This window comes from Physella acuta, unplaced genomic scaffold, assembly GCF_028476545.2.
Source record: "Physella acuta isolate Inbredline_101_S28 unplaced genomic scaffold, ASM2847654v3 ptg000144l, whole genome shotgun sequence".
NCBI lineage: Eukaryota > Metazoa > Mollusca > Gastropoda > Physidae > Physella > Physella acuta.
The window spans coordinates 969,608-984,818 of record NW_026731663.1 but is presented as its reverse complement, the minus strand read 5'-3'; the positions used below and the strand labels follow the sequence as shown (position 1 = coordinate 984,818).

The 15,211-nt window shown below is 39.6% G+C and overlaps 1 protein-coding gene across 1 annotated transcript; it reads right to left on the bottom strand.

The window, feature by feature from the left end:
• Positions 1 to 2,555: 2,555 nt before the first annotated feature.
• Positions 2,556 to 4,413, bottom strand: LOC131935436 (uncharacterized). Its single transcript, XM_059291836.1, has 2 exons — positions 4,401 to 4,413; positions 2,556 to 3,514 (listed from the first exon to the last, which is right to left on the bottom strand). Exons 1-2 carry the CDS (start codon positions 4,411 to 4,413, stop codon positions 2,556 to 2,558), a joined length of 972 nt encoding a protein of 323 aa, XP_059147819.1.
• Positions 4,414 to 15,211: the final 10,798 nt, after the last annotated feature.

The following is a 15,211-nucleotide window of genomic DNA, read 5'->3' as shown; positions in this document are numbered from 1 at the left end:
CAAGCACTCGGTACTAAAAATGTTGGGGATGGAATAGTACCGTGACTAGTTTCTTCACACACAACATTAAACAACAATTACTCCATGGAATTATTGGCTTTTACTTCACAACTATGTTATAATTGCAAGTAAACCATCCAAACCCCTCCCCCCGCCCACCTTATGTTATTTTAAAGATAGGGGCCCTAAGTAAGTTACATTTATGTAAATGATATAGATATTACTTATTGCAGTTAATGTACATTTGTAATGCACCGGGTGACTAAGAGTATTGAGTAGAAACTATAAAGCCTCACTACACCCCCCCCCCCCCCAAATTCTTTTTGTTTGGTACAGTTTTCATTTCATGATTTATCTTTTTGTTGGCATATTGCTACCTGTACTACATTTATGCTTGTTTGTATTCCCATTCTACTACCTATTTGTTAACTGTATGTTAACTTTTGGCAACTATTAACTTTGTATTGACTTTTTGACAACTACTTGTTAACTTCCTGTTGATTTCTGCTGTAAACTTTCTAATTAACTTTGTGATAACTATTATTAACTTTTGCTTGAATTTGTGCAATCTATTTGTTAACTTTTTTTCTGTTGACTTTGTGCAATATATCTGTTAACTTTGTGAAAACTATTTGTTAAAATTATGTTAATTCTGTGTTGACATTGTGCCAACTATTTGTTAACTTTGTGAAAACTATTTGTTAACATTAGGGCCGACTATTTGTTGAAATTATAATAACTCACTGTTGACATTGTGCCAACAATTTGTTAACACTCTTTTGACATTGTGCCAACAATTTGTTAACACTATGTTGACATAGTGCCAACAATTTGTTAACACTCTTTTGACATTGTACCAACCATTTGTTAACACTCTGTTGACACTGTGCCAACTATCCTCACCACTGCATGCGCCACTAAAGCGCCTGTCAGAGTGAGCACCTATAGTTTGACTGCCCCTGTAATTACCTGTACTCACCTTCTGCAGACTGCTAGCATCTCAATCAGCTCGCTCGTGAGATGCACGTGCGTCTCCTACACCTGGGGTCCATGGGGCGACGGGAGCAGACGACCTGTTGATTGGGAAACAGGTTCATTAATTAATTAGGCGATCAACACTTACAATCACAATATGAAAACGGACATGTTATGGTTTCAATGTTAATCAAAGGTAATTATATTCAAGTCTACAACGCGATGATTAGTAAACACTAGCTAATTAACCATATTGACAATTTCCATGTATAATTAAATAATGAATTGTAGTTAATTATAGTGTATACAATTAATTTTAAATTATTTTAATATCCTCCAATACATACAATTTATAGATTGGAAAAAGAATATTGTATAATTACATGTCAAATGTTTTTTTGTCTAAAATCAATTCTAATATTTTTAATATCTGCCAATATACCTCATTTATTGATAAAAAAAATTGATTTAGAAAAGTCTTTGTTTCGTTATGTAATCAACCAATCAAATTGTTAAAAATATGAATTGTATAAAAACCCGACATGATTCCATCTAAAATTAGTAATATCTAACATAAAGAGTTTCATAAACAACTTAGTTATAAGGGCGCGGGTGGGGATGGGGGGGGGGGGGGTTGATATATCGTTGTCTTGTCTGCCATCGAACAAGGCAGATAAAACTACACTTTATTGATCTATCAGTTACTGTGTGCAGGGTGTACTCACTCCTAACTTCCATTTTAACTCCCCCCCCCCCCTCAATTGACGGAGAAGAAAATAACGAATATCGATTGAATACTCGAACTGTAATAGCGGCCTGATTGCTTTATCGTGAGTAGAATTTTTTTTTTAGTCAGGTAATTTTTTTTTATTTAAAAAAAAAAAGTTTTTTTTTTTTTGTAGTGTGTGTCAGAAGTACAACGACAAAGTCGAGACAGACTTAAAATAAACAAGCTAATTAGGCGGTAAAAGGACGAGCAGACGCCAGCACGCTGCGAGCTTTAGCGAGGGCGAGAGAGAAGACGGGCAGAAATACAGAAGAAGAAAAAAAAACAACAACGTGCGACGTAAAATGAAACAAGGAGACATAGACATGAAAGGCAGTGCGGTAATTTCTGCCAGCCAATTAAATCAGGAGAAGGGAGGGGACTCCGAGCCACATCCCGCACGGCGTGATAACTTGCCGGCAGAGTTATCGCCACTGATTCGCCGCGCCTGTCACAGGCTAGGTGTACGCAATCAGCGGGTATTTGCACCTGTCACAGGCGGTAGATGCGTGCACAGGCCGTGAGCGTGTCGTGGGAGGGGAGGCAGGGTGGGGTGGGGTGGTGGTGGGGGTGGGGGTGGATCATCTTCGTGTGAGGTGATCAGACGGCACTGTCATATTGATCTGTTATGGGCAAGGGTTTAAGTCCTGGTTGTGACGTCATGGCACGTGACACAGGCGTGTAGGGGCCACTTGTGGGCAGTTAGAATTTAGGTTTGACCAGTTGAGGGCAGTTAGACTTTACCAGTTTAACTGAAAGTTTACCACCTGTGGCGAATTTAGCGTTAGGTTTTATCAAGTATGGGCAGTTAGACTTAAGGGTTGACCACCTGTGGGCAGTTAGACTTGACCAGTTTAACTGAAGGTTTGACCACCTGTGGGCAGTTAGACTTGACCAGTTTAACTGAAGGTTTGACCACCTGTGGGCAGTTAGACTTGACCAGTTTAACTGAAGGTTTGACCACCTGTGGGCAGTTAGACTTGACCAGTTTAACTGAAGGTTTGACCACCTGTGGGCAGTTAGACTTGACCAGTTTAACTGAAGGTTTGACCACCTGTGGGCAGTTAGACTTGACCAGTTTAACTGAAGGTTTGACCACCTGTGGGCAGTTAGACTTGACCAGTTTAACTGAAGGTTTGACCACCTGTGGGCAGTTAGACTTGACCAGTTTAACTGAAGGTTTGACCACCTGTGGGCAGTTAGACTTGACCAGTTTAACTGAAGGTTTGACCACCTGTGGGCAGTTAGACTTGACCAGTTTAACTGAAGGTTTGACCACCTGTGGGCAGTTAGACTTGACCAGTTTAACTGAAGGTTTGACCACCTGTGGGCAGTTAGACTTGACCAGTTTAACTGAAGGTTTGACCACCTGTGGGCAGTTAGACTTGACCAGTTTAACTGAAGGTTTGACCACCTGTGGGCAGTTAGACTTGACCAGTTTAACTGAAGGTTTGACCACCTGTGGGCAGTTAGACTTGACCAGTTTAACTGAAGGTTTGACCACCTGTGGGCAGTTAGACTTGACCAGTTTAACTGAAGGTTTGACCACCTGTGGGCAGTTAGACTTGACCAGTTTAACTGAAGGTTTGACCACCTGTGGGCAGTTAGACTTGACCAGTTTAACTGAAGGTTTGACCACCTGTGGGCAGTTAGACTTGACCAGTTTAACTGAAGGTTTGACCACCTGTGGGCAGTTAGACTTGACCAGTTTAACTGAAGGTTTGACCACCTGTGGGCAGTTAGACTTGACCAGTTTAACTGAAGGTTTACCACCTGTGTTAAATTTAACGTTAGCTTTTACCAGCTGTGGGCAGTTAGACTTTAGGGTTTCAAAATATGTGTGTTGACATTTTTACAGCTTGTAATTTAGACAACAGCACTCTACTTCACCAGCTGTCATTTAATTTCCTAAACAAAGCCTGCTTTTTTAAGCATCGTTTTAACTTCACTAAACTATAAAATAAATTGATGGGATTCTAAAGTTAAACAGACTGCTATTTTGAAACCGTTTTTTCGAATAAACACAAAATACACCGACATATTAAAGCTATACAAGTTTAGGAATGGGATGTTACTTGTTCTGATAAATGTTTATCCTTCCGTCCACAATACAAGATAACTTTAGTAGGTAAAAATAATTTTAAAACAAGCTTAATAATGATCTCATAGCCACGACAATTATGGTATCACCACCAACCCACTTATGGTGTCACCACCACCCCACTTATGGTGTCACCACCAACCCACTTATGGTGTCACCAACACCCCATTTATGGTATCACCACCACCCCACTTATGGTGTCATCACCACCCCACCTATGGTGTCACCACCAACCCACCTATGGTGTCACCACCACCCCACTTATGGTGTCACCACCACCCCACCTATGGTGTCACCACCACCCCACTTATGGTGTCACCACCAACCCACTTATGGTGTCACCAACACCCCATTTATGGTATCACCACCACCCCACTTATGGTGTCACCACCACCCCACCTATGGTGTCACCACCACCCCACCTATGGTGTCACTACCACCCCACTTATGGTGTCACCACCACCTCACTTATGGTGTCACCACCCCCCCACTTATGGTGTCACCACAAACCACTTATGGTATCACCACCAGCCCACTTATGGTGTCACCACCACTCACCATAATGTGACATGTGATAAACCAAAAGTAGGCCTACATGTTGTAGGATAAAACATAATACATCTACCTTTTGTGACATTACAGCACCTGTTGAAGGTGATTGATCTAGTCACGATCCCCTACACATTTTATTAAAATCAATAAACACAATTTTTGTCGATTCTTTGATAAACACAAATTTAAAAAAAAGTTCTTTGCTGTTATTTAAAATACAATGTTGTTTTCAACATAGAGGACAATGACTTGAAGTTTAACGACTTTGACTTAAATGACTGACTAAAATGGACTTGACCATCGTTAAACTTCAAAGAACGGCCTGATCTATTATGGTATGTCCGTCTCATCTTTACAGGGCGGGGCAGGGAGTTAATGGGCGCTGGGTGAAGTTACTGGGTGGGTGGTGATCACACGTGTGTCAGACAGGTGTGTCACACAGGTGGGTTAAATAGGTGTGTCAGACAGGTGTGTCAGACATATGTGTAGGTGTGTCAGACAGGTGTGTCAGACAGGTGTGTCAGACAGGTGTGTCAGATACATGTGTAGGTGTGTCAGACAGGCGTGTCAGACGGGTGTGTCAGATAGGTGTGTCAGACAGGTGTGTCAGACAGGTGTGTCAGACAGGTGTGTCAGACAGGCGTGTTAGACAGGTGTGTCAGACAGGTGTGTCAGACAGGTGTGTCATATAATTGTTCAGGTGTCTAAGACAGGTGTTTCGGGTTATCACCGTCTGACAATAGGGATAAAACCAAGTGTCACATGTGCGTGTCACATACATGGTTAGTGTGTCGTAACATGCATGTTTGTTGTCGGTGTGTCAGTCTAGTATTATGATGAGTCATACAAGTGTGTCGAATATGTATGTTGTATTGTGTGGTGTGTATATGACACAATGAATACTTTTGTGGAAATTTTAGGCCTATCAAAAGTGAACAAATTCAGCATATGTGTGTTATGATACTATTCATAAATTGTTCAGCTCTTCACGTTTTCAAAAACATAGAAGGGTTAGGGATAATTTTATATCTCTGACATATAAGTAGGTCTATATCTAGCACCCCGTCCAAAAATTCAGCTACATGTCAGTGTCAGTGTACGCAATGTGTTTACATGTGTACGTGTACACACGTCGACTGATGAGGTAACAACGAAATACCAACAGCTGACCTTCCAGTAATAACAAAATGACAACAACTGACCGTCCAGTAACAACGAAATGACAACAACTGACCGTCCAGTAACAACAAAATGACAACAAATGACCGTCAAGTAAAAACGAAATGACAACAAATGACCGTCAAGTAAAAACGAAATGACAACAAATGACCGTCAAGTAAAAACGAAATGACCGGAGCAGGCGTATTTCCAGCTAGGAAAAACCTGAGACGAACGGACTAATTTAATTTAACACGGACCGTTAATTGTTTTAAAAAGTTTTGGCCACGTTTTCAAGTTTTAAGAAACACTTCACCCCCACCCCCTCATCTCCAAAGAATTGTGTCCCGTCCATTTAGGGTCAAGGTCAAGTTTAATTTACTCCTCCCCCCCCCCGTTCATAAATCTAAATTAAATATAAGAAAGAACCACCTGTACCACCACCATCTCTACATTCTAGGTACAGCCGCTCTACAGCTAGGTACAGCTGGTCTACGGCTAGGTACAGCTGGTCTACGGCTAGGTACAGCTGGTTTACGGCTAGGTACAGTTGGTCTACGGCTAGGTACAGCCGGTCTACGGCTAGGTACAGCTAGCCTACGGCTAGGTACAGTTGGTCTACAGCTGCTCTAGAAATGTTCATTAAGTAGTATGATTGTTTTCAAGTTCTAATCAATATTCATGATAGGAAAACGTAATTAGTCTATTATTTGATAATTGTTATATCTTTTATTCTAAATCGATAAAAACTACGGCATGATAATTAACTCCACACCCATATTTATTGCATTACTCTTATATATATATATATATATATATATATATATATATATATATATATATATATATATATATATATATATAAAGTATGTGTGTCTGTGTATGCATATATGTGTATGAATATGTGCACTTAGAACTTAGAACACAATCACTGTGACACTGTCATCGACATAAGATTTTATTTACGTATACAACTAAGGTTCATGATAGGGATAAAATAAAGTATCAATCAAAAAATAATTAAACGCAGCTTTTCCATCCATCCAGTTGTAGTACAGACTACTCAGTCTTTGAGCTTTTCATTTGAACAGTTGTGGAGAAAATTACGAACATTGCATTGTAAATTTATATAAAACACAAAGCTTACTATCAAGATCAATTCATGAAATTTCTCGTTGCTGTAAACTATCCTTGTATTTTAATCAATCTTTAATTTAGAAGTCATTAGCAATTATGGTTTATTTGGACACAAGCAATAGGTCGACATTTTTATCTTTTAACTGTTTTTACCGTTTAAATATTTTTGTGGTTGTAATTATTTTACCTGCAATTAAAAACTCTACTAAAGTTAGCAAGAAAAGATTGTAACATTTGACGACCCTGTTTAATCAGTTGTATGACGCAAAAATCAAATCACAAACATGATAATTACGTCACTAGACATCACTGACGTCACTCGAGCAACGATTTCTTTTAAAGTATCGTCTGCGCGCTATTAATGTCTTTAAACAAAAATGTTTCGAAACCTGCGTTCATAAGACGAAGAGACGATTGCTCCAATTGATAATCGCGTTAATTAGAAGCGGGAAATTATCCCGAGGGTGGGGGAGGGTAGGAGGGGGGGGGGGAGACGCTCAGCCTTGCAGTCTCCCGACACTGTGTCGCACACAACCTGCCCAGGTAAATCTGTCTAATTGTTTAATACGATCTGAATTTCTTCAAGTTTTTCCAACCCACTTAACCCCCTCCTTGCCGCCGCCCACCCCCACCCTTACCCACCCCATCCTTTCCACTTTCCCTACCTTAGAATCTATTCCGAATCGTCACCATGGAAACGGAATATTTTATGCATTTAATTACTATCGAAAGTGTTTTGTAACAAAACAATTCAAAAACCGGATGTTTTCTGTTTGGATCGATGACGCTTCTTTCACGGCGGGAGGATATGTGGTGTAATGATATGTGGTGTAATGATATGTGGTGTAAGGATATGTGGTGTAAGGATATGTGGTGTAAGGATATGTGGTGTAAGGATATGTGGTGTAAGGATATGTGGTGCAAGGATATGTGGTGTAAGGATATGTGGTGTAAGGATATGTGGTGTAAGGATATATGGTGTAAGGATATGTGGTGTAAGGATATGTGGTGTGGATGTTTACTTGGTGTAAGGATATGTGGTGTGGTTAACTTGGTGTAAGGATATGTGGTGTGGATGTTTACTTGGTGTAAGGATATGTGGTTTGAGGTTAACTTGGTGTACGGATATTTGGTGTAAGTGTTTACTTAGTGTAAGGATATGTGGTGTGGTTAACTTGGTGTAAGGATATGTGGTGTGGATGTTTACTTGGTGTAAGGATATGTGGTGTGGTTAACTTGGTGTAAGGATATTTGGTGTGAGGTTAACTTGGTGTAAGGATATTTGGTGTGAGTGATTACTTGGTGTAAGGATATGTGGATAACTTGGTGTAAAGATATGTGGTGGTATGTTTAGTCACTCAGTGTAAATGCAGGACGAAATCAGTGAGTCAATGATATAAAAGTGGAATAAGTATAGGTGCCAAGGAAACAAAGAGAAAAAGAATACAGGCCCAATCACTGATGTAAAAATAGTGCAAGTCTAATCACAAATATTTTAAATTATGACATTTACAACACAATTTTAAAAGAAAATTTAAATGATAGAAATTATAAGTTATCTGATGAATAATTAAAGTAGAACATATACGGTCATATCACAAGAGGGGAGATATAATCACAGGTACATTGTGATCATTGATCAGTTGAGTTTAAAAAATCAGCCTATAAATATGCTCAATTTGTCCCAGTTGTCGAAGTCTAAACACACACCCAAGTCTCCAATAACTTCAAGTTCTCATATTTATTTTCACAAAAATAAAATAAATAAAAACTTGATTTTTCTGGTATCTAATGACACCTCGCCATGATGGTGTCAAAGGTCAACTGGTCTCTACCCCGCCCCTCCCCTGAGTGACAACAGGACAGGTAGTGTAAGTAAAGGACCCAACTGTGGACAAGGGTGGAAAGTTTGTGGTATATCCTCAAAAACTTGTCCAAACCGTTTTTCAGCGACTACCAATTTTGTCAGTTTCTCCAGTTTGATGTGTTGTGAACAGTATAGTGCAGATGTAGATCTATATACCGACTTAAGAGAAAAGTAATTTTGTGAAATGGTTCGACTAATATGTGGAAATTATAGGCAAGAGGTGCTTGTCTATCTTTCATCGGTATGGATGGTAAATCGAAGGCAGACTAGGAGTGTATTGGTCAATCTTGGTATCAATGACGATATAGTGAAAGCACATTGGTCAATTAGGAGATCGGAAACAGGAAATTATGACCAATTGTTGTGTTGAAACTCATCTTTATGAGACGAATATGGAAAATAAAAAAAAACAACTTCAGGAATGTCGAAATCAAAAACTTGACAACAGGATCAAAACAAAACTTTTATAATAACGCAGCCACCTACAGCAGAAGAGATTGCTGTTTTGGGTTTTTTTTGTGTTGGTTTTTGTGATGTTTTTTGTGATGGTTTTTATGATGGCTTTTAATGGTTATTGTGATGGTTATTCTTGTAGTTTTTGTGATGGTTACTGTGATTGTTTTTTAAATGTTTATTTTGATGGTTATTCTGGTGTTTATTGTGATGGTTAATGTGATGGTTATTGTGATGGTTATTGTGATGGTTATTGTGATGGTTATTGTGATGGTTATTGCGGTGGATATTGTGATGGTCAACCTGTTGGAAATCTCACACATCTGCATGTTTTGGCCCAAGAACCAGATGTACTCTACACCCTCTACACTAGGTATTTATCGAACCAGTAGTTTACTTTGACCTTTCACTCTTATAAGCGGCTATTCTTCTGTGATCCTGGACAATCAAAGTACATGTCAGCGTATGAGATTGTCGGGATTTTAAAAACATTGACGGGAACAATTTTTTCTATGTGTTACAATTGTGACAAAACAAATATCGACAGGCGAGCAGAGTGGCACGTGTAAAGGGGGGGGGGGGGGAGTCGACTGAACATAGTGCTTCGTGGAACAAAGGGTTAACGCATTTTTTTAAACGGGGTAGGACAACCTAACCTAACCTAACCTAACCGAACCGAACCGAACCGTACCGTACCGAACCTAACCTAACCTAGCCTAACCTAACCTAACCTAACCTAGCCTAGCCTAACCTAGCCTAGCCTAACCTAGCCTAGCCTAGCCTAGCCTAGCCTAGCCTAGCCTAGCCTAGCCTAGCCTAACCTAACCTAACCTAACCTAACCTAACCTAACCTAACTATACCATGTCTAACAGGACATCCATACAACAACAAAAAAAACCCCAAGACAAAAATGCCTGGACTATGAAGAATAAAAAAACCCAACTGCTGTCAATTAAAATCAATGAGAAATCAGTCGAATGGTAGGCGGCGGTGAATTAAGTCAAGCTATTATCCTCTTTGTTTGTTTGAAGAGGCAGAGAACCGGAGACCCAAACTTGTGCTGTCGTTAGATTAAAACAATTAACCCCTCGGATCGATGGTCGGGAGAAAGCCGCTAGTCGAACCCCCCCACAGGCATGCGATTAAACCCTGGAAAAAGTGAGCACTACCCGACTAGGAGTGAGTCGTATTAGGCCGTGACACAACAATTACGTCCCACCCAAACCCGTTTTTTTTTCTCACTCACCCCCACTCCGCCTGGGAGGGGTTAACCTGCGACCGCGCGCCCCGCCCGGGAGGTTGAACCTTGCGACCGCGCGTTGAGTTAACATCCCCCCCCCCCCCCTATTCCGTTATTAAAACATCCCGTTAAGAAATTCCAGGTAATTGTTTCGTGGTTGTTCTGTTTAGTTGTTTCCCCTTTATTGCGGCACTTATGCCTCGGGAATCCAACAAAAGATTTTGTCATAATTGATGCTCACTCCCCCCCCCCATCCCACCTCCAGGCCCCCGTACCTCCTCCAAAAGCATGAGGATAATTCTTGTCTAGGAGACTACTTGTTTTTTTAAAGGTCTGAAATGGGGCGTAATTTACGTCACGTTCTAGCATTTAACGTCGTTTATTGGAGGAGTTGTTTCCCTTGCGGGGCACGACCTCTGGGTGGGGATCGTCACATGTGAGCGGCGGAGGGTTAATGTTATACCTGGGGGTAGGGGGGGGGTTAATGTTATACCTGGGTGGGGGGGTAATGTTATACCTGGGGTGGGGGGGGGGGTGGGGGAGGGTTAATGTTATACCTGGGTGGGGGGGAGTAATGTTATACCTGGGGTGGGGGTGGATGGGGGAGGGTTAATGTTATACCTGAGGTGGGGGTGGGGGGTTAATGTTATACCTGGGGTGGGGGGTGGGGGGGTAATTTTATACCTGGGGCGGGGGGATGGGGGAGGGTTAATGTTATACCTGGGGGTGGGGGGGTTAATGTTATACCTGGGGTGGGGTTGGATGTGGGCGGGAGGGTTAATATTATACATGGGGTGGGGTGGGTGGGGGAAGGGTTAATGTTATACCTGAGGTGGGGCTGGGTGGGGGAGGATTATTGTTATACATAGGGTGAGGGGCGAAGGGTTAATGTTATACTTATACTTGGGGTGGGGTGGGTGTGGGGGAAGGGTTAATGTCATACCTGGGGTGGGCCTGGGTGTGTAGGTGTGTATGTGGGGGGAGGTTAATGTTGTACCTGGGAGGGGGGGGGTTGGGCGAAAGGGTTAATGTTATATCTTGGGTGGACCTGGGTGGGGTGGGGGGTTAAGTTATTCCTCAGATGGGCCTCGGTGGATATGTGTGTGTGTTGGGGGGGGGGGGTAAATATTATACCTAGAGTGGGGCTGAGTGCGGGGTGAGGGGGGGTAAGGCCGTGGGGCTAGAAAGTGATGATGATGTTTAAGGAAAATATAAACTTATGAAAAAAGCTGCATTGAAAAGTATGGGGGGTAGGAGTTTTATGGGGAAAATTATGCTTTGGATCACTTTAAGAAAATTTGGAGGGGGGGGGGGGTAGAGGGTAAAGGTGAATGTCAATAATAAATCCCCTACCGCCAATAAAATAATATTTATAGATTGAAACAATGTCGCGGGCAGGCTCTGATTAGCCGCGGCTGTGGAGTTAAGTGACATGACGTCAATAGAGGGCTGTAACCATCCTAGGGAGGTTGCCAAAAACCTTTCTCTCCTCACCTTCAGCAGACGATAAAACTGTGTTACTTTATTAGCCGGCCACCCATTTAGAAGTTTTGACTTCCGGTCCCCACACAACTTGGCTAAAGGCAGTACAGCAGCTAATGTAGGGGATGGAGGGTAGGTTCAGCCGGATGGAGGGTAGGTTCATCCGGATGGAGGGTAGGTTCAGCCGGATGGAGGGTAGGTTCAGCCGGATAAAGGGTAGGTTCAGCCGGAGGGAGGGTAGGTTCAGTAGGAGATGGAGGGTAGGTTCAGTAGGAGATGGAGGGTAGGTTTAGTAGGAGATGGAGGGTAGGTTCAGCCGGATGGAGGGTAGGTTCAGTAGGGGATGGAGGGTAGGTTCAGCCGGATGGAAGGTAGGTTTAGTAGGAGATGGATGATAGGTAGAGATAGTTTAAAATATTTATACGTATATTGTACTTTGTGAATACAACACGTTTATATAAAAGAACTATTGAATACCTTTGAAATGGAAATAATGTATAGATAAACAATGCAATGTTGAATATCTAGTTACTGATCTTTCGATTTTACATGTTCACTATAATTAGAGTTAGTCAATTAAATCACTAAAATAATTAACATTTGTTTTACCAGGATTTGTCAAGTGTTATTTTGGTAATAATATTTACTTTTAATTTTTTGGAGAGAAAAAAATATTTTAGTATAGTTATAAATATAAAGGATTAATAAATAGCTTCAAAATTTATTTTAATTATTAAAGTGGCTATCGCATGTTGTATAACATAAAGTATGACATTTTACCCACCCCATATAGGTTATATTACAAATAGGTTATATTACAATTGCATACCCCCCCCCCCCCCCCTTATGGTAAAACTATCTAGCAATTTGTTTTTATCTCTCCCCTTTGACGAATACAACACTTTTCTGATTACTGAAATAAACAACACAAAACATAATTTTTTTTAGATAAAATGGCATTAAAACTAATGTCAAACTTTGAATTGTTAAAAAATGTAAAGGCCATTTGTGTGAACATATTAGTTCAACCATTTCTAAACAACAGAAATTTTGCAAATATATACCATACAGTAAAGAAACAAACAACTAATTCAAATAACTAATTAACCAGACGTGCTATTAACTTACTATAAATATTTTATTTGATTATTTCCTATTTGAAAAAAAATGACTACTCTATTCAAATTATAAATCTACTACGACTATATGATAATATTTCCCCCGCCCCCTCCCCAACACACCCCCACCACCACCAGCCGAGATAGTACCTGATAACGAGACAATCAATAGGCGTACTCTCCCCCCCCCCCCACCCACCCCCCACCCACCAGCAGACCAGATAGTACCTGAGTCTCCACCGGGCTAATGACGAAGGTTATTAGACCAAAGGCTTCGTGATGACAATTTGCCATTAACAGTTCTATGGGGAACTCTCATTTCCGGCAGCCATAGTGGCTTATGGCTTCTTCTTTTTGGGTTTTTAAACTAATTTCAAATGGTAATTATAATCATTAGCTAGAGGATACTGTTATGTATAGACGAAGAATGGGGGGGGGGGGTCTAAATTTTCATTAATGTAAGTTTTTTTTTGTCTTTGATAAAAATTAGGTAGACTTGGTTTAAATTATTTAAGAAAAATGGGTTGTAATAGCCTTTGTTTTTATTTCTTGGACCTGTAATTAGGGTCAGCGCCAGCGAGTAAAGTTGCTTTAGTTAAAAGGTAATGAAGTTAAGTAGAAGTTTTAGTCTTTAATTTTACTGTCGTGCCACATTAGGAGAAAAAGTTGTAGAATGTTATTTTTAAATTCAGTTAAAGTTTCTGAGGTCAAAGTATGTGTAGATTTGGTCCAAAAATGTGTAGATCTAGTCAAAGAATGTGTAGATCTAGTCAAAGAAAGTGTAGATTGATCCAAAAATGTGTAGATTTAATCAAATTATATGTAGATGGGGTCCAAAAATCTGTAGAACTAGTTTCAAAATTTTTAATTTGGTCCAAAAATGTGTAGATATGGTCCGACAAATGTGTAGATCTAGTCAAATAATGTGTAGATCTGGTAAAAAAAAATTTGTAGACCTGGTACAAAAATTAATAGATTTTGTCCAAAAATATGTAGACTTGGTCCACGAATTTGTAGATCTGGTCTACAAATGTGTAGATCTAGTCCACAAATGTGTAGATCTAGTCCACAAAATGTGTAGATCTAATACACAAATGTGTATATCTAGTCCACAAATGTGTATATCTGGTCCACAAATGTGTATATCTAGTCCACAAATGTGTAGATCTAGTCCAGGGGTCTCCAAACTTTTCAGTCCGAGGGCCGCATTAACTATCAAATTTCAGATCGGGGGCCAGTTTCTTCCAGGCATGTCTTTGATTTTTCTGGGCAAAGTTCCTCAGCCATCATCAACAAACGATTTTTTCTTGGACAAAAAGACCTCCGCGGGCCGGATGAGAGGACTTCGCGGGCCGCATCCGGCCCGCGGGCCGTAGTTTGGAGACCCCTGATCTAGTCCACAAACGTGTAGATGTTGTCCCATACTTCTGATGTGGCCCCTGTATTTGTAAATCCCTACCACACTGCTCACGTGACACATGTTGTGTTGAATGTTCGACTGGTCCAATCAACTACAACAACCTCTGTATACGTATACAAAAAAACTTTTTACACCTTTTACACCTGCTTCATAATTTAATGACAAATTAATTTTAAAATTGTGTAGCTGCGTTATAACATAGTTTTATGACTTGTGATATTTGTGAACAATGAATTTTTTTCACATATATATTACTTTGTATATTAATTTTAAGACGTCATATTTTTTTAATAATTTGGATTTTAAAAAATCTATATTATTTTTTATAGATAGTTAATTGTGTCGTGCGTACTATTTATTTGATATAACCTAACACATCTTTGTTTAAAACTTAGTATTAATTTAAAACAACTATCTAATAACATCTATTATTTTTTTTATTTAATAATTTATTTATTTTTTTAATTTATGAAAAGAATTATTTTATCAACCTTACCATAAATTTACAAATAACACTATTGATTTTATAATATAAACTTTATTAACTATTTTTGCAATTAAAGCTATGATTAAATTGTTAAACCAAAAATATTTATCAAAACGTATATTATACTTTTGTACGCCAAATTTTTTTTAGAAATTATGCCAATCTACATTGGATTTTTAAAAATCACGTAACTACTAAATAAGACACAACTTATCTAAATTAAGTTAAAAAGGTCATCTTGCGTATAGTACCGTTTTTATTTTTTACAAAATAATTCAAGTTTTGTCAGTTTTTAATGTATCCAAAAGATCTTTTGTTTTTAAAGTACCGAGAAGAAAATAAAACAAATCTATAAGGACATACAATCTGCCACATGCAGTGTATATGTATTCAAATATTCTAAGCAAACGTATGATAGGATATTTTTACGTGTAAATGTTTCATCCACTGACTT